Genomic DNA, 22,963 nt, shown 5'->3' with positions numbered 1-22,963 from the left:
TCTTCTCAAGCATTTCTCCCACACTACCTTGTTCCTCTGCTTCCAAATACAGTAGATAAGCCTAGCAAAATAGCTCTGCACCACCCTTCTCTTAAATCTTCCTATAAACTGCTCCAGCTTTGCATTGCAGTCTTCAATACTATCCGAGTTAAGCTGTACCTTAATGGCATTCTGAAGACACCTTCTACTATACTGACACTCAAAGAATATATGATCCACATACAGTCTCAGGCATCAGATTGCAAAGAGGGTAAAGATAATTATCATTGATAATTCCCAGTTTAGTTAACTAATCTTTGACTTTAAATCTTCTCCACATAACCAGCCAGCAAAACCTGTGCTTAGGGATATTGAATCTGTTCCAGACCCAATTACTCTAAAGCAACATCATTTGAGTCATGCTTCAGCCATTTGTAACCACTAGCTATAGAGAACACCCCTTAGGATCAGTAATCCAAGCATTATTCCTATAACCAACTTTTAGCTTATCCTTAACCCACCAAATCTGCTTCCAATTCCAACTGTAAGTAGGAGGGCACTTATATTTTCTCCTGTTTTTATTCTTCAAGTACAGACTATTGACCCATCTTAGCCAAAGCATATCTTTCTTCTGAGCAATGTTCCAAATAAGCTCGCCCACAATTGCAATATTCTAGACATGAATATCATGCAAGCCTAAGCCACCTTGCTTCTTGCTTATGCAAACATAATCACATGCTATAGAGGGAAACCTAGAATATACAAGTTTACCATCCCACAGATAGTTCCTGCAGATAGCAGCCACAACCCCATCTAGCACTGTTATGGGCAAAATAAAAATAAAAGCCCGATACACATGCATAGACACGAGAATAGAGTTAAGCAGGGTAGCTCTTCCACCATAAGACAGCTTCTACAACCCCAAGTCTTAATTTTTCCAGTGATTTTGTCAATAAGACTTTTCCTTACCCAACTTTTTATTAGCACTCACATTCACTCCTAGGTATCTAAAAGGAAGCATACCCTCAACAAACCCTAAGCTACTAATGATATCATCCTTAACATCTTGCCTGACATTACAAAAATATATACTACCTCCGATTCTTATTACTCGCCACAAACTAGTGTTTTGCGGACTCCCTTGCAAAAGATCTTAAGCATGATTATTAAAACATAAGGGTATATATTTAAGTAGTAATCCAACCCCCTCCCCCCCCCTCCCCAATAATAAAAAAAAAACAACCAAAATTAAATTAAATAACACCACCGGCACCACCTAGCTGCAAAGAAACCACCCACCACCGAACCCAGTAAACCCAGCACCGACGACCCTAGTACCCAGCGAACCTAGCATTGACGAACCCAGCAACCACCGAACCCAACACCGACGAACCCAGCGACCAGCAAACCCAACATCGACGAACTCATCAACCACCGAACCCAACACCGCCGAACCCAGCAACCAATGAACCCAACACCGACGAACCAAGTAAGACAGCAACCACCGACGACGACCCAACACCCACCAAACCTAGCACCGCCGAACCCAGCAACCACCGATCTGAACCCAACACCTATCTAAACCCAGCACCCACTGATCTGAACCAAGCACCCACCGAATCTAGCAACCACTGATCTGAACCTACCACCCACGAACCCACCGAACTGAACCCACCAACCTATTCTATGAAACTTATTCTATGAACTAACAAAAATGTACAACTTGCAACTAAAACAGTAAAATAGAAGAGAAGGAAATGGAAGGAAAAGAAGGGAAGAGAAAGGGAGGGGCACAAACTCTCTTATTTGGGTAAAAGATTGAGGGGAGGAAGGGAAAGGAGATGGAGGGATCCATTTTTCCTCTCTCTTTAATAAGCATAATCCCTTCGAATTTGGAGAGATTTGGAGGGAAAATGGAGTTCACCTCCCCCTCCCTTTCTTTCCCCTTCCCTTTCTCCTATTTCCCTCCCCTTCCTTTCCTTCCTACTTGCTATCCAAACAAAGCGTTACTCTACTTTGATTAGAAATTCATCGCCCTTTTTCTCAGTCATCTTCCTCCTACACTCACTCTCTCTCTTCCTCTCAGCTACTCCAACTCAAAAAACACACTTTCTCTCTCCTCTTTTCTTCTTCCAATTTTCTAGGTTTCCCATAAATCAACCTCTCACACTCACTCTGTCTCTTCCTCTCGGCTACTCCAATTCAAAATCAAATACACTTTTTCTCTCCTCTTTACTTCTTTCAATTTTCTGGGTTTCCCAAGGGTTTCCTATAAATCAATGGATTCAAAGCCATTTAAGGGATCAAATGTGTTAATGTCCAGAAATTTAGTACCTCCTGAAGTGTTTGATTCTCTTCACGATGCCCTAAAACTCAACGCTGCTAATGTTATTTTGACGTGAACTTCTTATTATTTCAATTTACATATATGTTATTTTTAAATAACTACATGTTATTTTATGTAAAATAGCACGAGTTGAGTTTGAATTAAATAAGTAAATAACATATTGTTTTAACAAAATAACACAAGATTTAAGCAAAATAACATAAAATTTAGACAAAATAACTCAAGTATATTGGGTATAGAGTACCAAGATCCATAGTACTCCATGAGTATAAAATACTAACTCGTTTCATCTGAATTAGGGGAAATTTCCCAGATAGTAATAGAGTATTAAATTAGTACTCGTAGTTCATGTTTTGAAGAGCTATAACAAATGTCAGTTTTGGGTTGATGTTCAACACGATGAGTTACGGCAAAGTTAACGTTTTGTTGTAATTGTATGTAATTTTTGCTGACTTTGTCCTTTTTAATAACGTATTGCATATCTTCATAATATTATATTGGACCACATAATTTCATAAACCTATCAAAATATTTTGGTCTTATGTTAGAAAGTATTTCATAATTATATTTTTATGTGACTTTTATTCTTTAGTCTATTATATATGTAACCTTTTATGATATGCCTTGAGCCTATCAATTTTAGAATATGTTTTGTTTAAGCTTTTCTAGACTTTATACAGATAAATTAATCAAGTTAAAGATAGTGAGTTGATTGATTGCAACTTTGCAAGCCTTTGTTGATTTCTTTTGTTTATTGGTTTTTGAGAGTTAGTCTTTGTTTGTAATAATTGTACTGTCTTAATAGCTAGTGAAAAAAAAAAAAAAAAAAAAAAAAATCCTTTGGAACAGGGATTAGATAAAAGCCAAATAAATTAAGTAGTTTTTTGTTTTGTTTTTTTTTTTTTTTTTTTGAAAGCATTGTTAGTTGTTGTTGTTGTACTTACTACATAGTACAACTTTGATTGAGCTTAAACTAATAAGACAAATTTGAAAATATAAAAACAAATTTCATTCGGCTATGCTATGCTCCAAAATTTAAATACTCTCTAAACAAAGGTTGTTTTATTTGATATATTTTTTTTTTTTAATTATCTCAACATAAAGAAGACGTTTTATGTGACGATCGCACCACTTATACTTATACAGTGAGGTGAGTATTAACTAATCTTCAGCTTTAAGTACGAACTAATACTTGTAATTAACCAATGTATTGTCTATCTCTTGTTCCTCATCATCATCATTGATGATTGTCATAACTGAAATAATTCTCACTTTCGTTCTTAATAATCATGCCATAACTATTATACAATGCAATAATGCATTATCCATGTTTGGTGAAAATGGAATATCAATTTGGGCCTTAAACTTAAATGGGACACAAGCACACCATAGCCTCTCTATGTCTAAAGAAGTCCTAATGGTTTGATTGATTGCTAAAGTGACAAGATATATCTCCTTTATATTAATTAAACTGACAATTAAATTCATTGGTATCGTGTGATATTTTACACCACTAAAATTTCCCCAAAATAGGAAAAAAAATAAAAATCACAATTATTACATTACATGTATTGTTATTCAGTTATTCTACCCTACTTAATATGAAATTTATATCATGACACTTTTATGATTCCAATAAAAACAAAAAAAAAAATAAAAAATGAAATTATTGCAATTCAAGCTGAACACGTGAAATTGGTGTAAAGAAAGCTTACTGGCCGTCTAGAACGGGCCGTATTTGGGCCAGGGCAATCGGAGTTGCTGCTCAAGGCCCCAAAATAAGAAGCCCAATGTTTAAAGATAAATACAAATAATTAGCAATAAGTCTTAGATGCATCCTGGTTCAGCTAAAATAGCTGTACCACGCCCTATAAAATGAACATTTATTAAAAAAAAATATGAACACGTAAAAAAAAAAAAAAAACATTCAGTAATAATAAATGAACAGGTAAAAAAAAGTGAACATTTAGTACTAAAAAGTGAACACATTAAAAAAAAATGATTATTTAATATAAAAAATGAACATGATTATCATAAAATCATAAAATTGCTGGGCCATGACCTTCATAATTAAATGAACATGTAGTAAAAAAAAAAATTATGAACACTTAGTAAAAATAATTATGAACATTTAGTAATAAATATAAACCCATAAAAAAATGAACATTTAGTAATAAAACGTGAACATGTAAAAAAAAAAAAAAAAACAATTAGTACATTAAAAATGAACATTTATCATAAAATTATAGAATAGTTGGACCATACCTAATATAATGAGCATTTCATAAAAATATATGTAAACATTTCATAAAAATATATGAACACATTAAATAATATGAACATTTAGTACACAAAAATAAACACGTAAAAAAAATGAACACGTCAAAAAAAATTATGAACATTAAGTATATTAAAAATGAACATGATTTTCATATATTCATATAGGTTCAAATTCATTGTATATAATTATTAACGAAAAATAAAGATAAAATAAATCGTTAAAATATGTTCATTTTATAAGTACTAAATGTTCATTTTAGTGTACTAAATGTTCAAGTTTAAATTACTACGTGTTAATTTTTTTTTTTTTTACATATATTATACACAAGTTCGATCGTAATTATTTTAACTGAAAATTTGAATTACCACCTCAAATCTAATTTTGGTTCATCATAGAGACAATAATTATCGATCTATAACATGGTAATTAGGAATTACAAATGCAAACTTGATAGAAATTAACCATTTTATTTTATGACATTCACATATTTATAAACCAAAAAAAAAATGAAAAAAGGTTCAAAATTACTTCAAGATTCCAATCACGATGAAGATAATGACAATGGAGGATGCTACAATGGTGACGAATCGGAGAATATCCAAAGTAGAAGGACAATGAAGTTTAAAGGTTGAAGAAAAGTGAGGTAAGAAAGAAAACTAACTTATAAGGAAAAAAAAAAGAGAGAGAGAGAGAAAATTTCAAATTGATACAGAGGAGAAAGAAAATTAATAGAGGTAAGAAAGAAAAAAAGGGAGAGTTAAGATATAAGGAAGGGGGAAAAAATGTATGTTCATATATATATTTGAACTACTATAACTACTATATGTTCATATATGTGGCTGTTATACCTAGTTTAGCTGCACAAGCATATAGCTAAGAATTTGCAAATAACACAGAATACAATATTCAATTATTTATTACCCAATTTCCATATCCACAACCATTTAGTACCCAATTATTTATTTATTCATCACCTTACATATTACTCCTTACCTCAACACTCATGAATGTATCCACATTCCACACTCACTAGTCTCTACAATACCCAGAAAAAGCTTAATTTATTACATTGATCAACTTTTTTTATTTAAACCAGGTAATATAAATAACAGAGGAAGCTTAATTAATCATTTTATTCTTTAACAGATTATATGTATCATTCATTATTCATTCATCTGGAGCATCAGGTTGCGCTTCAATAACAGTGTCTCGAAACGTGCTTAGTTGATAGCACGAATCATACAACCTCTTCAGCAATGGAAAGCCGTTCATATCGATGTCGAATAACTTGATTGCACAATCTATCTCCGGTGCCAAATACACATCCGCAAGTGAAACTTGATCACCAGTAGCATATTTGGTAGCATGTTGTTCTAACAACTTCTCCAATGCTGCAAACCCTATTTTATATTGATGTTTAGCCAAACCCTTCTTCTCATTTGACCCAAATCTGTCTTCAATATATTTTTGCACTTGTATATTTACAAACGGTTGTATACTTGAGGCTACCAAGTTTGCAACCTGTTATTTTATCATTTCCGTACGTACAAACATTAATTACGTGTTAGTATGGTAATTATGACATTTATCATGTAACAAGTCAAGCTTTAACGTAACATAACATAAAAGTCACCTCTCAACAAAATATGTATACGTGTGTGCATCATCGAAAGATATAAATTTAGAAATTAAGAAAATAAAAAAGAATAATTGACCTGATAATTGAGAACTCTTTTTGGAAGATCATTTGGTGGAGGCAACAAAGAGGGTTGGGGATACTTCTCTTCCAAATACATTATTATAGCAGAGGACTCAAAGATGACTGAATCACCATCAACTAAAACAGGCACAAAACTTCGAGGACTCATCTTCACAAACTCGGGTTTAAATTGATCTCCTTTGAGTATATTCACCTCTTTGTAATCGAATTCGATCCCCTTCAAGTTAAGAGCGATTCGAACCCTTGCCGAGGCTGAACTCCTCCACCATGAGTACAGCTGAATCTTCTTTGGCTTCTGCTCGGCTTCTTCAATGAAACTTGCCATTTGATTATAGTACGTACGTGTGTATGTTTCTATATTTTGTATGAAATATTATTGTAAAGATATGAAAGTAATTGATGCTATATATAGTGTAAATTTAGTCTTTATTATTACATAATTATTTAATGGAAATTTTGTTAATTCACAAAGCCTCTGTTTTTTAGGTAGTAATTAACAAAATTCCCTTATTTAATTAATGGCAATAATAGAAGGCCGCAGCAGCCAGGGGGTTAGGTTTTGCATACCTAATAGCTTACGTAATCCATGTCACTAATTTTAGTCAAAATGAATAAGCTATATTATCAACTTAATTATTTAACATAGAACGAATCTATGTAAAACGAACCACCACACCTTTGTTTCGTTAAGGTTGTGATTGTATTATTTAATGGAATGATGCCATAAGCTTTTGATAATGGCAAAATTACACTCATTGATACCAACTTTAGATTAAGTTGTAAATATTAAGTTATTAACACCAACTTTTATTATTTAATGGAATGATGCCATAAGCTTTTGATAATGGCAAAATTACACTCATTGATAACAACTTTAGATTAAGTTGTAAATATTAAGTTATTAACACCAACTTGTATCACTCATTGAATTGACACCGACTTGCTACAAAATAAATAAAATTGACATAAAGGCATTAAACACTCGGATTTACTCCACCTCGATCATTTGTATAATCTTTTTTTCCAATACAATAAAAACTATTTGCAAGCAAATGAATATTAGTAATATACTTGGAGCTCATCACTAGACTCGAATTGACTGGACTCGAATTCAGCTAGACTTGATACGTTAACGCGCACAAGTTGAGCAAGCTTTGACTCAATTTGATAAGCTCGTGAACAACTCGATAACATTTTTTTATTAACACATAATTTTTAAAGAAGTTGCCATGTTTTAAAAAGTTTGACTCAACTCGATAAGCTAGTTGAACAAAAGGCTTGCAAAAAGTCTAATTAACAATTTAATAAAAAAGAAAACTTATATTAAGTAAACAAAAAAAATGTCCTATAATATATTTTAAAAGGACCAAAACCTTAACGAGTATATCGTGAACTACTTAACTCGTTCAAAACTCTAATGAGCACGAGTCGAGCAAGGTCTTATTAAGCTTAGCGAGTAGCGAGCATGAGTCAAACACATGTAAAAAGTTTTCGAGTCGAGTCAAGCACCCCTTTGCTCGTGATCAATTCACTCAATTAGCACCCTAGTCTTACATGTATTGTTATTTTGCCCCACTCTGACATGAACTCTAACATGACACAATTATGATTCTAACAAAAGAAGTGTGATTGCAAATCAAGCTGAACACATGAAACTGGTGCAAAGAAAATTCACTACACTTATAACCGAAACAAAACATCATCTTTATTGTTGTGAAGCCAATTACTTAAAATCCAACAATTACCGGGTTCTATTTTCTTCTTTCTCAAAACCGGTGGAACAAAATTTATATTGCAAACATATAAGAAAAATGATTTTGGTTTCCTTAAGATCCTTGATTCCTACGTCCAACACGGGCAACGAATCCAGCTTTAATTGGTGCAACTGACCGTCCAGAACCACACTGCAAAATACAAATCAATCAAATTAGTAAAAGCACATTAGAGGGAAAAAGTTCAAGCTATCAGTCAATCCGTGATAATGTAGACATCCAACAGAGATGAATATCAGAATATGTAATGAGTGAATCCAATGTGGATATATTTTCAAGATAACTAAAGGAAATGGCAAATCACTTATAAGACGAACAAAGTTGGAGTTTTGTGAGAAAAACTTCTAGGGAAAAGGCCTCAGAACTGAATATTCATTATCATGGACTTGTAAGTCAGACAATGTAGGCAAAACATTTTTAAATCATTGGCCTACGCAAGGAACAAGCCTTTTGTTCAACTGGGAGGAGAGGTGAAATTCTTCATAAAGATCTTGTGAATCATCAGTTGAAAGCTTTTAGAAGTTTCTTTCAATATTATCGTAAACCATCAGAGAGCTTGAACGTTCTCTCTCCAGATCAAATTATACAGAGAAGAGGAAAGCATAAAGGCGCTTCACACATAGCATTAGTAGGCTATTTTTATTTTAAAAGGTATATATAAAAAACCCTGTACTTAAAAGACTTCTAAAATCAATGAGAGGTTGTATTTGGCAAATATCCAAGTACAGAAAGGTGCGCACATGGATCAGGATTCAATCTGATCAGTAAACTGGGGAAATAGAGAGGGATATTGAGCAATAAGTTTCTTTCAAACCAGTGACTGAAGCTCTAATAAAATACATGGGAATGGAAATGCGCGTTTTATATTTACAAGTATAAAAACCTCTAACGTATCAGTATCCTTACACAGCAGAGCTGGACCTACACCCATGGCAAGGTTTCAAGAAAACACAAAAGCTGGGATGAGGCCTCAGAACTCGGATAATAGTTTTTTCATTGGCACATATTGACAAGTGCTCAAAAATACCACTAGTCATCATAGGCCTTTCACACAGCTTTAACAAGAAAGCACTTAAGAAAAACATAAGTTGCTCATGCACAAAGACAAGAATATCAATAGACCAAGTCAAAACTGAACAAGGACACCAAAAGGAAAGCAACAAATTTCAATGTAAGACTAACCTGTTCACATCTGAGGAAGAAGAGTCGATTTTCCTTCGACAATATGGTATCTGAGCTCTTACACCCATTACATATAACATACTCATCTGCAATATAATAAAATGCTGCCTTTTAGATCTGATTGTTTAGACCACTGCAGAACATGGTTGGGGAACTATGTATTTTTGTCATGAAAATTAGGCTGCTAAATATATCCAGTCACGGCAGTCACAAGATAATGCAAGGCCTTTTGCAATAAAGTTCATCATATCAAAGAGATTTTCTATTCATGCAATTAGTCAGTCATGATAAGCCTATATAATTATATATAAGGATGACGCACTATATAAACATACGACTTGCTAATGCATAAAATCAGTATTCATGGATAGGCAGATGAGTTGCATAGAGCAAAGCAAAAAAGCACGTGTTACAACATTAAACAACTTAGTTCAGGACAATGATAGAAAGCAGGTACTTACTGACATATCTCCTCAATATTCCTTCAAAATTCTTTGGGGCAAATCTTCCTTTCACCACCAATCTCTGCTGTCCATCAAGAGATCCACTTGTTCCCATTTCTGCTAGTAAAAAGGTCATAACATGTTCTGGTTGCCTATGCATCCTGAAAAACAACACAGAATGTTTAACATAAGAGACCTTTCTCTTTTAACAAATAGAAATTTAGAAGAGCTAAACCAGATTAAAAACAGAAATGAAGAGCAACACATCATATATAACTCACATTTATACTTAATAAAGGCATTGCCTAGCATTACACTTTGATATCAGTAGTAGAAAATTGATCCATTAGGCAAGTATTCTATTTTGCCTAGTGTTCAGCTAAATTCCCATTTATACCACAGCTTAGCAAGCCAAGAGCTACAGCAGATCAGATCAACCCTAGGATAGGCTTAGTCAACCTTCGACTTTTCTCAGTATAACTTCAGTGGGTGTTCATTTTCTTTATTGTGTTTTCAAGTATATCAGACATAAGATTCAAATCAAAATTTAAAGTTAACTTGTAACCAAAAAAAGTTGAACCAAAATGAGTCCAGCCTCAATCCATTTATTTTATCCAGCCTCAGCTCCCTATTGCTCCCTTACTCGCTCAATCCAACCACCAGAGCTTGAGGTCATTTTTACCTTATCCCTCCCTTCCACAGGCGATAAAAAAATAAAACAAGAAAAGGTATCCTTTCAAAGAAAATAAAGCTAATAATAAAGGAAAACCAAAGAGCTAAGAACTTTAGATAGTTTAGAGATTAGAAGAAGTTATACATACGTCTTGCAAAGATCCATAAAGTTAACAAAAACTGTCTTTTTTGTGCCTTCACGCAACACTTGGGGAGGTCTCATAACGGTTCGACGCCTGTCTCCAGCAAGTTCTGGGTTGTTCTCACGAAGGATGTTGAACACCCTTCCAAGAAGCTGCAGATTATAGATAAGATTTAACACAATATACAGCAGTGCCTAACAACCAACAGCAATCACATCAAAGGGAAAACAATATTCTGCATTCTCAATATGAAGATCCATCTCATACACAGTAGGCAAGGAAAGCAATATGCCACAGAAGATGTCCCCATGACATGGATAAGAACAATGTCAGAAAGGTCCAAGCTTTACTGTTGAGGTAATCATGTGCCGTGGATATTCAAAACCAACAGTATTACAATTCACAAAGATACCATGGTAAATGATAAATAAGTACTACTCTAATCCCACAGTAATTGTCTTAGTTTCTAACTTTCTATTTTTGTTTGACCCTAATGATTGTATTAGTTCATGTATTGCAATTACAAAGTTGTAAACACGTTACCCCAGGACATTAATTGTAAAAGCTAGTGGATAACAACTAGTAAACAGAGTATTTTACACATTTTCTTGTGACATAAGTTGCATATATAATGTCAATCTTTTCTGAAGCGCAGGGCTTTTCCACTAATACAGAGATGAAGGGATGGTGGAAAAGCATTTTCTTTTTCTTGTCAATTTCCCCGGGTGAGGGAGGCAGTATATAAACCTCAAAATTATCCAGAAAATAAAAGGAAAGTGTAGACAATAAATGCTGCTTTTAGGCAAAGAAACATCTCAATAAGATCCTCTAATAACAAATTTTATTCAACATTTGAGACATTACAACTACTGAGAGGAATCCAACATCTAATGGCATATAAGAAAAATGATATTATACAAGTTATAAGGCAATGACAGAAATGGCAATTTTAGCATTTTGGTTTGCAAACAAGAGAGACAATGTATGAAACAGACCTCCTCATATGTATAATCTCTGTCACTTCCTTCCCAAGGATATAGCGTTTGTTCTCCTTGCAAAACTATCCCCTCTCCCTCTTCATCTTCTTCAATGTTATCTGAGTCAAAAGCCACGTCAGGCATAATTTACTAAAGGCTCCCTAATATAGTTGACAAGAATGGTAATCTTATGTAAACAGCTCTTCTCTACATATTTGGTGACGAATAGAAATACAAAATCCTACCATCTTTCTCTTCCCCAAAGTCAGCAGTATCATCGCCTGAAAGATTACTTTCGACCTGCAAACAGAATCTCTTCATCAAAAGTTATTCAATAAATAAGATATTCCTAATGTAATGTAAATCTTCCCCCTTCTTACAGGCTTCTTCTTCTTTTTCTTCAAGCCAGCAAAGGAATTTTCAACTCCATCAGATACTGCAGAGAAGGAGCAGAAATATCAGAGGTGAACATCTCTCAAATAGTGAATAACAGTAGACAACTTCATCACCTATACCCTAAATCACAAAATAGTGTTTCATCTTATTACTCCCTCTGTCCCATTATGCAATTTAAATCTGAGTTCAGCATGGAAATTAAAAATACAGTCAAAAGGAAAGGGAAAAAAAGTGTGCAGTTTAACTTGGAAAAACCCAAAAAAACAAAGTGTGAAGTTCACCATAGGAAGGAAGGAGTTGAAAAATACTCAAATGCTTGTCATTCCACATTATTAAAGTTCATTGCAAAATGATGATCCAATATAGTACAATTTTAAATCATAATTTCAAGAACACTTAAGCTATACCAATCCAAATGCAAAATGAAAAAGACAAGTGTTCAGCATCTTACACAACTGTCACAAGAGAGGCAGACACATACCTGACAAGTTTTCTGTTTTCTCAGCCAATTTATCCAGAGGTTCATCAGCAGGATCTTGAATGACAACCTTTTTCTTCTTCTTTTTCTTAGTGGGATCAAATGGTACTATCTGGATGAAGAAAAGCATAAAGATATGTTGTCAACAAAGTAGACAATATATGAAACTCGATACTGGCTTTAGAAAAAGTTAGGAAATTGAAATTCCAACCAAATTAACAACGGTAACTGAAATGAGACTATCTCTCTCTAATCTCCATATGAAAAGCCTCAGCTCCTACCGATAAAAATACCAGAGATGAAACTATAAGGGCTAGAAGGTATTGATCCAAAGGAGAAGATTTAAAAGCTCACTAAGTTTTCATAATAGTAAAATCAAGCCTCAAGACAAAATTCATATTCTTTGCATAAATAGTTTTACAGCTATCTCTGTGGATGAGATATTTGTTACTGGCTCCAACAGCATCAGTTGGACTAGTTTGATCAAGGAATATATGCCAGTCTTCTCCTAAAAGTGTTTTTACTCCTTCACACCAATACAGAAAACTGCCAAAAAAAATGAAGGGAAGCTTCTTTTTTTTCCTGTAACATTTTGCGTATAGGATGCTGACAAACTTACTAGTTAATAATCTTAACTTTATGACACGTACCAGAGCTGACTTGCCTATTGCAGCTGAACACTCAATAGATATTGAAGACCGTACAATGTCCTAATTTATTTCATTCCAGCAAGTGCTCAAGCCTGGAGTATCTTAATACTTAAAACACTTCATATCAGGGTATTATTCTGAAAGCTTTAATTCATATAGCTCTTTGAGCCTTATATGTTCACATTGAGCCTCTGGCCTTCCTCTTCCAAAGACACATCACTTGATTATATTTTTTTGGTCAAACTACTATGAGATGGAAGCAGAGTATAGAATTATGTTCCACAGCACAATGAAGGCCACTAAATTAGCCAGAATAATAAGACCACCAAAGATGCATCACTTAAATTGCGAGTTTATCCAATTTAAGACTTGTATTTATTTGGTCAGAGTTGCCAGGATACTACTAGATCATGTAATAATTCAAAGCTCCACCAAAAGTCATTCACTCCAATGAGCATACCTAAAATCTCTTTACAACAGGTCAACAGTCAAAGAGGAAGTTTCAACAGAGGGTACATCACCAGGAATTGGACCTCTTTATTGTGACAATCAAAGCACTCTATAGCCTACACAAAGCCATAAATCAAAGAAAAGGTGTTCGAAGGTCTTTTCTACATAAGGCATTTGACAACCAGTTCAAAACTTGCATATAGACTTTAAAACTTACTAACCAAGGCCCCATTTTATTCTCAACATTAGCATCTTCTACACAAGCTGGGGCTGCAAGATTTTCAACACTCAATAGCTTTTCATGCATGGCGATTTCCACTTAATTTTATTCGATTTTCATTGCCACTCGAGCACGTTTTCTATGAATTTCAAAGGCCTCTCCCATTACTTACTAATTAATCACCCCTGTAATGAACTACTACTATTTGTATCAATTGAAAACATCATATCAATTATATATCCGTGAATAACACTATCAGCATTCAGATAATTTCTAGTTCACGCAACCAAGCCAACCCCATCTTTGGAATTAAGAATTTGGCGTGTGTGTATACCTAAGTGTTATAAAAATATAATCTTTCCAAGATTCCATGTATAAGAGAAATACGAGATTTTGGGTAAATGGCTAAACCTAATTGCAATTACATTTACCCAAATTTTTTTAAAAAATAATACGAGTAAATTATAATTGTAACAAGCTACACAAATAAGCAGTAAATGATAATGAAATCAATTGCTGAAAATTACAGAAAAATTAAACGAAAAAAAAGAAGGAAAAAAAAACCCTAAATTATAAAAAGAAATACCCACATCAGGAATTTCTTCTTTTAATTCAGTGACGTTGTCTTCAGAAGCCATGATTTCTTCTATCAATTAAAAACCTATAAAAATCAAATAAAAAGGGATTAGAATTAAAAATAGCTGGTAAAATCAAATCTAATTTTTTCAATTAAAATTTCAAAAACTAATTGGGAATTGAAAGAGAGATTAAAAGTTTCAATCTTGAACCAGAAATTAAAAAGAAATTGGGAAGATGAGATCGAAAGAATCGGCGGCTAGTTAGGGAGAAAAGTATGAACCTGAGAAAAGAGGGCTTTAATTGAAAACCCTTATTTTGCAAAGTTGCGAGCTTTGTTTGTTGCTAACTCTCAATTCATAACCTTTTTTTTTTTTTTTTTTTTTTTTTTGAAGTAGAAAAATACGGTTAAGGCGTCAAGGGGAGACTTTCTAAGCTTTCCAAAAAAAAAAAAAAAAATCACATAACTGTTTTTTCGAATACGCGTATAGTATATGAATTACGGAGTATAAATCATCAAAATATGTTTAAGTCCTTGTTCATTTCACCTTAAAAAAATAATATTAAGTAAAAATAATTTCAGTTAGCAAAAATAAGTTCAATTCAACTTTAAAGAAGAAATATAATAGAAAATCAGTAAAAATAATTTTAGTTCAACAAAAATAATTACAGTTCAGTAAAATTAAATTCAGTTTAGTAAAAATAATTTAAGTGCAGCAAAAATAATTTCATTTCAGTGAAAATAAGGTGAAGTGAACGGGAGCTAAGTAGAGTTTGTAGTTAGTGTCACAAGTCAAAACATATCAACTAATTTGAAACGGAGAAAATATGCAAGTATCCAACTATAATAATAGGAAATATAAATTTCTTTTCCAAACATTGAAATACATACATCACCATAAAGCATAAACAATCGTGAACAAATGTGTATTAAACTATTAATCAGTTTTAATTATTGATGGATATATAATAAGACATAATGTGTGAGTGTAAACATAAATTTAAATTACTTCTTAACAAGACTTCTCCTAGGTTATTAGGGGGGGGGGGAGCATAAGGGAAATCCTTGTCCTCAAAATGGCTTTAATGGGGATTGAACCTCCAACATCAAAGTTGTAAAACTTAATACTTTTTATATATACCCGGGTGTATATAAAGGTAGGTGCACACAAGGGTAGTATTTTGCTAATCTGATATTTTTTTTACTCATTTTAAGATTTTAAAATGAGCAGAAAATACCTTTAGTTGCACATTACATATTGCAACCGGGTGTATATAAATTATTTCTATCAACCTTACTACTTGACCAAGCTTTGGTAGATACAAGTTCTACTTGTAGTAGGAGGGTTTTCGAGGGTGGGTGGTGGTTGGAGAAGTGAAGAAAGAGGGGGTTGTGTGGTGGTGGTGGTAATTCTCTTTGTTTTTTTTTTTAAAAAAAAAACAAACAACATTCTACTTGTAAAGGGTTCTATTCCGTTATCTTTCATTCCCTGTGTTCATTCCATTCCATTTACCACATGCAAACCAAACGGCCTCTAAATGCTAAGTAGTTTTCTTTGAATTGAATCTAACTTGAAGGAGGATTGACAAATTGGACATTTGGACATGTGAGTCCAATATAGGCAAGATTGACATATTGCTTCCTAAATAAGGGCATTTAGTCAATAGTCATTACTCAAGAACTATATGGCTTATACAAACATATGCTAGGAATGGCGAATAGCAATCATCAAGAATTCAAGAGCAAGTAAACTGGAAGTTGAACAAGAAATTATGTCCAATACAAATCGTAACTTGAATAAACAGTTGCAAATCTGTACACATTGAAGATTCAAACAGCCGATTTCTTCCCCTTACAACTGCAATACTATACATAACCGGAAAAGGAAAAAAAAAAATTAATGGAGTGTAAATATAGGCCTTTTGAACATGACTTCTATTGAAACAATGAGAAGAGTTGTGTCATCAACTCGCACTCCACAATCAGCTCCAAAGTAGGCAGGCTATGCCGGCAATGGCTCTTCCATAACTGCCAAAGAAGAGCCAAAGCATCAATGTATTGTTGACAAAGATGGGGGATATACAGTTGAAATAAATAGAGGGTGAGGAGGAAAAAAAAAATTTTGAAATTCTTTGAGAAAATTTCTAAAATGCCATCACTATTTTAGAATGGAAAAACAAAGAGTGAAGAATGTGGAAGACGGAAGGATATCTACCTTTTCTCTTCTCAGGAATTTTATCTGAAACCTCCTCAACATCATCAGCAACAGGAGCCTTGGTAGGAACATCAGGTAGATCCAACTTCTCTTCCTCTTCAGGAACTGTAGTGGGAACTTCTGGTAGATCTTGGACAGTAAGCTACACCAACAAAAGCATACCTCCATCAGATAAGACTACGAAGAACATACAAAATGCTACAGTGTAATATGCAACCACAAGATATGATAGTAGAATATCTAGTAGGGCTTCAAGACTGCAGTTGAGATCAGAGCTTTTCTAGTAGGGCTGCATACAAATGAAGCATATTCCAAATACATAGGCATGGTCCCTTCTCACACAGGTTTACATATCTTTGGTCAGTTCTAATAAGGTCTGTACTTCTTGCTGTATCACATGTGCACAGGTGTGTGTATTCAATTGTATATTTAAGAATGAATTAATCTTACAAAAAAAGAGGGTATGAATTAATCTAAAAAGATCAAAGTTCAAGGTTCATAATTATTTCCATGCCTAATGACTACCAACTACCAAGTTCATACAAAATATGAGCATATATTCTTAGGATGGTGTACTAGATATTCTACTATCATATCTTGTGAGTTAACATCTCAATCTCTGTTCATATGCATAGTTTATGGGGAACAGAGATTGAGATGTTAACTCACTATATCTGAATGAACAAGTGAGTTAACATCTCAATCTTTGTTTCCCATAAACTATGCATATAGATTAGCATTTCTTGCATAAAGTCTTATCCTTTTTTCTCATTGAACTAGCTGTTTCAGAGAATATCTGATGCAACAAGTATATTTTTCATAGTTTGTGGACAAAGTATAATTGAATCAGGTAAGAGTATATACAAGGCTTCCAACAAAACTTTCAACAATGTACAACAATCACAACAACAATGTGAATCAAATCCATCTGTCCATCCTCACATGTGCACTTGTAAAAGTAAATACACATAAAGAATACAACTCTACATGTCTGTGTATATGTTAAGCTATACCTGATTACAGAGGTATACAGCAGAACAAAGACAAAATCACTATTAATTTGTGTGTGCGTTGTTACCTTTTTTTTTTTTTTTTTTTTTTTTTTTTTGGGGGGGGGAGGGTGGCCCCCTAGGCCCTACCCCCCAACTCCCCATAAAAATAATGACAACAAAACTTTATTTACTATATAATGCCACAAAGCTTGTCAATGTATAAATTATAAGTTTTCTCTTGCTATAAAGCATTTGAAATCTTCTCTACAATTTCTTCTTTGAAAAATCTCTATATCATGTAGAAATGATGCTTTGGACCTACTTGATGTGGACAAAAATATGCTTATGGGAGCCAGAAGATGGAGTTCAGCACATCATGATAAAACAAGCCATAAGTAATAGCTACAAGGGGTGAATAAATATGGTCTCTAAGAAGTTTTGAGGAAGATGTGGGAGCCTTCTCCCCTCAGAATACTGTTCAACTAGGGAAACTTTCCTTCACATAATCAAATATCTTATACTGTTTGTGGAAGGGGTTACGATTTCCTGAGCCAATCAGGCTTAGGATCTGTATCACATGTGATCTTAAAGGGCACTGGGAAACTTAAGGATGCTTCCTTCAATTCATTACAGAATTGCCCGAGGCTTATATTATGTGTACTTTTATATTATGAACATAATCTCATTTAAGTTCCTTCCTGATGATTACAGACTGATTTCATCTAAAAATCCATAGATAGATATTAATATGCAGTCTCAATCAGCTCATCAAGCGCTTGATACTAGACACAGCATAGATAAGGACAAGTATCTCAAAAAATAAACATACCATTGCTTCTAGATTGTCAAATTCTGCTAATACTTCTTCCTCATCATCAGCAGATAATTTCTCTCCCAGTATAGCATGTATTTCCTAGAGACAGATACCAAATGAAAGATTATTAGTTTCCCAAAAAAGTTGAAAAAAAAAATTGTAATTCAAACAAGAAATGCCCACTGGTACACATAACATGCACCGTGTACAGCTATAGCCAATCGCATACAAGCAATTCTGAACAGACATGACTGGAAAATTATAGTGCTTAGGTAGCCATTAGTTATAGCCAACCGTAATTAGTTTTACAAAGCCACCTTCTGTCTATGACTCTATCATGCACCTGTAAAGAGTTATCCCCGTGACTTGTGCTTCTTATTAATTTATTATATTGACAGCATCAAATCTGTCAAGTCTACCATGTATATTGTCCAAACATGTCATTACCAAGCACAAATATGAAGCTAGAAGTAGTATTCTTGTTCTAAGCACTGCCTTTGGTAATAGCAGAGTGCTGATCATTCTAAAGGACACACTCAGGAATCAAGTGATCCAACTTGATCCCGAGACACTTTCTAATGAGTAATGACTAACTGCAACTTCTTAATGAAGGAGAGTCAATTTCAAGGAGACCCGGGTATCCCAGGGTCTAAGAACACAATTACATATTAACAGCTGAGCTTGATAACTGATAACTAAGGGCTGAAAATTGAGAATGCAACTGCTCCTATCAAAATGCTTCATGCTGTTAATATGTAAATACCAAATATCTGGTCCTGACATCATGGCATTACAACGTGAAAAGATGAATGACAACCTCTGAGAAAGGACAGTGAGCATTGATTGGACATGGGACTATGGGAGTCTACTATGGCCATCAAGACTAAGGTCAAGACTTGCAAGTTTACTTCTTATTTATTGTTATTAAAACTTGAATTTTTATTTTTTCTTTTTAATTTGCAGGACTTATTAATTTCTTCATTCTAACTTTAAATGTACCCTAACTCCAAAGCCTTTGGGAAAAAGAAGAAACAAAATGTGACAGTCAAATCAGCAAGAAAACTATAGTTTTCAGAATATGAATAAAGAGAAGCATACATCTTGATAGGCTCTTGCTTCTTCAGTGTCATCCATCAACTTCTGAACATCATCCAGGTTAAGTTCACTTTGAATTGCTTTCATTGCATTGTTTCCCGCTTGCAAGCTCTCAAAGACAGCCTTTTGCTTGCTGGATAATTCTATATCTGCCAACTAAATCAAATAAAATTGTAAGACTAATGACTCGGGAAGAATAAGGTAATTTAAAATGGCATCAAAAGCTGGAGGGTCATAATGGTTGAAATTCTTACTTGCTGCTCAACATTAATAAGCCAAGCATCAACTTTCTGCAGCAACTCTTCCTGCACCTTCTTCTTCTTCAACGCAAGTAAGGCTCTATCTTTTTTCTTTTCACGGATCAAGTCCCGTGCGGCTTGTTTTTCAGCTTCGATGACAGCTTCAAGCTGAAAAGAGGGGGGAAAAAAGCAACAAAAAGATATGAAGAAGTGCTATAGCTGGACATGATGAGCAAGCAACAAAAATGTAAAGTGAATATGTACAAAACTATGAAGATTTATCCAGTGGGTCACCAAAGAAAAATATACAATTTAAACCCAACCCAGATAATATTACCTCTACAGTTGAAGAGTATCTGCATATACTCAGAAAGGCAATAAAAAGAAATCAACTTATACAGATGGATCAAACAACAAAAATCGCGAATCTAATCTAAAACCCCACACAGAGACAAGTGATGCAAATATTAAAAAACAGAGGGAGTAACTAAAATCTAGATCTGTATTGGCAATGTGATTGGAGTTATTGAACCCCTTATATTATCTCATTTACAACCCATGAAACTTCAATAAACCATCCCTTTTAAGTATTATCTGTTCAAGCAATAAAATTTTTCAGATTTGCAAAATTGTATACTTGTGTCTAACACTCTAACCTAATACAGGTATATCCAATTATTTCTTCTTTAATTTGACACACATTAGAAAATTTTTATCAGACATGATATAGCAAAACACATTGTTACATAGCACACACAATAATTAAGATCCCTAAACAAACTCATTCACCAGAACAAGCTCCTTACTCTCATATGTATAAACCCCAAAGTCCAAACTCACCCCACTAGAAGATTCCTCATTGAAGAAGAGTCGATGTTACAGCAATTTATGCTTTCATTGTCTTCAAAGACTTAAATGGAGTAGATTACCACCCACCCACACCCCCCTCCCCCTCCCCCCCCCCCCCCCCCCCAAAAAAAAAAAAAAAAAAAAAAAAACCCACTCTCTTCCCAAAAAGCAGAAAAAGAACAAGATTCAAGCTGAAGCTGCAAGAAGCAGATTTTCTCAGCTAAATGTTTTTTGTTCCCCTGAAGCTTCAAGAAGATTAGCTAGCCAAATCACAATGCTGAACTTTCAACAGCTACTGCTAGACAAATGGGAAATGTCAATTCAAACAGACACCAAAGCCAGTTTCTAATGCATAATTTATACATACCTAGAAATCAGTTAGAAAATTCATCAGATTTTGACTCCAACCACCATAATAATAATATGACTCCTTTCACTGAGCATCTCTAGGTGTCATTGCATCTGATCAGTATACTGTGGATTCTATCATTTCCACAATTTAGATACATTTTATCAATCAATTCAAATACAAGTAGCAATTAGCATTATGAGTTTATGACTATAACAAAGTCACCCTGGATCACATACAATGCCCAACAATAACATAAAAGTGAAATAAGTAAAACATATACTTTCTTCCCAAATATATTTTGCTAGTTCAACAGGTATTGAAACTATAAGCCATTGATTCAGTTGCTTGTACCAGCCAACCTTCTAAAATTAATCCTCTATCTGAATTGGTGATGCATAGTTATATAACTTATATTATGTCATCGCCTTCAATGCCTCTTCCAAAGCAGGCATTCTAACAAGAATGTATCAATACCCTTCTCTGAAGTAAGTTTGTTTGGAAACACTTTAATCACTCCACCCACAACCCTATTCTAATACACAACGAATTACAATAGCCAGCTTGCTCATTAGAATCATCCATCCGTCCATATCACCTAATCAATCAAATATATGAAACGAATATAGCAAATGGCATAACTATTATAAACATAGATATACCCAATTCAAGTCAAAGATTTTGGAACCCTATACAACAAGCAACCACAACAGAATTCCAGCATATTGGGCTTAGTTCCCACCATAGGCTAATAATTAAACCCTCAAATAGTTGTAATTGAACTCCTTTGCATTAAAAGTTTAAACCTCACCCCATCAGTGATAAAATCAACCATTTTTTTTTTATTTTTTTTTTAAAGAAAAAATCAACCATGTTTTATACTAACTTCAGACAACAGAAAGCTTCTACTTAAGCAAAAAATCCTTTCCATACCCTCCAAACCCCAAACTCGAACAGACTTTCATCCCCAAGCAGCACAATGCATAACCTAATTGAAGACAATATAGCTAATTGAGCTAATCAACACCCCATTAAATCAAAACTAATCTTCACCAGTCTAGCTAATAAAATTTGTGCATTATTCTTTTCTTTTTCTATACATACTATAAAACCAAATATATAATCAAAATCAAAGAGAATCAGATCAACATTAAACTAAAACAATTCTCAACATAATCCAGCATTTTGACATTAACCCAGAAAACAAAATTCAAAAAAGGGGGGAAAAAGCAAGGAATTAATTACCTGTTGCTGATATTGACCAAGCTTGCGTCTCTGTGTTTTAAGAGAGAGAATTGCACGATCAACCTCAGTGATCTTGGGTTTTTTCACAAAAATATTACCCATTTCAACAAATTAAATACCCACCAATTTAATTTGTTAGAAAATTATCAACAAGCTGAAAACAAAAGCTTCCCACTCCAATCCCTCCAATAATTTCTCAATTTAATCTCGCTGGTTCGCAATTTAATCAGCAACTGTTACACGGCACGGCCGTGGCGGAGGTGGTGGTGGTGCGGTGGTCGATGACAGGCACGAGGAGAGAGAGGGGTTGCGGGAGGAAAGAAGAGGGGCAAGACCGCCGAGTATTCTAAGCTCGATTTCCTAATCACTTGTTACTTTTTCGTCATTCTCTTCATCACCTCGGCTTATTTTCGCTAAACTTTACAAGTGGTATAAATGGTTGATTCAGGTGTCAGTTTGGTTACTATCAATAATATAACATAATATAATACTAAAACAAACAAAAAGGAATAACACGTGCCAGTTCTTGATGCTGTTTTTCTCTTTAAAACTCCTTTTCTTTTTAGCAAAAATCTTTTATTATTGAAATATTTCTATAATACAAATATAATAATATTATTCATAATTTTATATATTATCTTTATAATAATTGTACTAGATGAAGCCCGTGCGATGCACGGTTTGTAATTTTTCAAATAAAATATTTTACTAAATATATATTTATCTAATAATCTTTGTGATATTCGATTGCTTACTACTTGAATTTTTTATTATAAAATGAATTATTAACTTTGTTTCTTAGATTTAGATAAAATTCGTAATATAAAAAAATAACATTTTATTTCACAAAGTTTCATATGTGACTGGTCACACTGTGT

The 22,963-nt window shown here is 33.8% G+C and overlaps 3 protein-coding genes across 4 annotated transcripts; all 3 read right to left on the bottom strand.

Annotated features, from left to right (window-relative positions):
• Positions 1–5,372: 5,372 nt before the first annotated feature.
• Positions 5,373–6,780, bottom strand: LOC110687361 (glutathione S-transferase 2-like). Its single transcript, XM_021864003.1, has 2 exons — positions 6,323–6,780; positions 5,373–6,128 (listed from the first exon to the last, which is right to left on the bottom strand). Exons 1-2 carry the CDS (start codon positions 6,650–6,652, stop codon positions 5,775–5,777), a joined length of 684 nt encoding a protein of 227 aa, XP_021719695.1. The 5' UTR covers positions 6,653–6,780; the 3' UTR covers positions 5,373–5,774.
• A 1,189-nt stretch (positions 6,781–7,969) lies between these two features.
• On the bottom strand, positions 7,970–14,708 carry LOC110687359 (eukaryotic translation initiation factor 2 subunit beta-like). 2 transcript variants are annotated; one of them, XM_021864001.1, is made up of 10 exons: positions 14,570–14,708; positions 14,301–14,371; positions 12,394–12,502; positions 11,897–11,952; positions 11,762–11,816; positions 11,535–11,635; positions 10,546–10,691; positions 9,743–9,885; positions 9,282–9,367; positions 7,970–8,231 (listed from the first exon to the last, which is right to left on the bottom strand). In XM_021864001.1, exons 2-10 carry the CDS (start codon positions 14,346–14,348, stop codon positions 8,154–8,156), a joined length of 822 nt encoding a protein of 273 aa, XP_021719693.1. In that variant the 5' UTR covers positions 14,349–14,371; positions 14,570–14,708; the 3' UTR covers positions 7,970–8,153. The 2 variants fall into 2 exon arrangements, with proteins under 2 accessions (XP_021719693.1, XP_021719694.1); XM_021864002.1 differs by having other exon boundaries at positions 8,014–8,231; positions 14,499–14,629.
• A 1,307-nt stretch (positions 14,709–16,015) lies between these two features.
• On the bottom strand, positions 16,016–22,531 carry LOC110687358 (vacuolar protein sorting-associated protein 20 homolog 2-like). Its single transcript, XM_021864000.1, has 6 exons — positions 22,086–22,531; positions 19,658–19,810; positions 19,407–19,559; positions 18,324–18,407; positions 16,503–16,644; positions 16,016–16,315 (listed from the first exon to the last, which is right to left on the bottom strand). Exons 1-6 carry the CDS (start codon positions 22,185–22,187, stop codon positions 16,290–16,292), a joined length of 660 nt encoding a protein of 219 aa, XP_021719692.1. The 5' UTR covers positions 22,188–22,531; the 3' UTR covers positions 16,016–16,289.
• Positions 22,532–22,963: the final 432 nt, after the last annotated feature.

The sequence above is a fragment of the Chenopodium quinoa genome, unplaced genomic scaffold (genome assembly GCF_001683475.1).
Source record: "Chenopodium quinoa cultivar QQ74 unplaced genomic scaffold, ASM168347v1, whole genome shotgun sequence".
In the NCBI taxonomy this organism is placed as follows: Eukaryota; Viridiplantae; Streptophyta; class Magnoliopsida; order Caryophyllales; family Amaranthaceae; genus Chenopodium; species Chenopodium quinoa.
The sequence above is the reverse complement of the archived record's forward strand: the minus strand, read 5'-3'. Positions and strand labels throughout refer to the sequence as shown.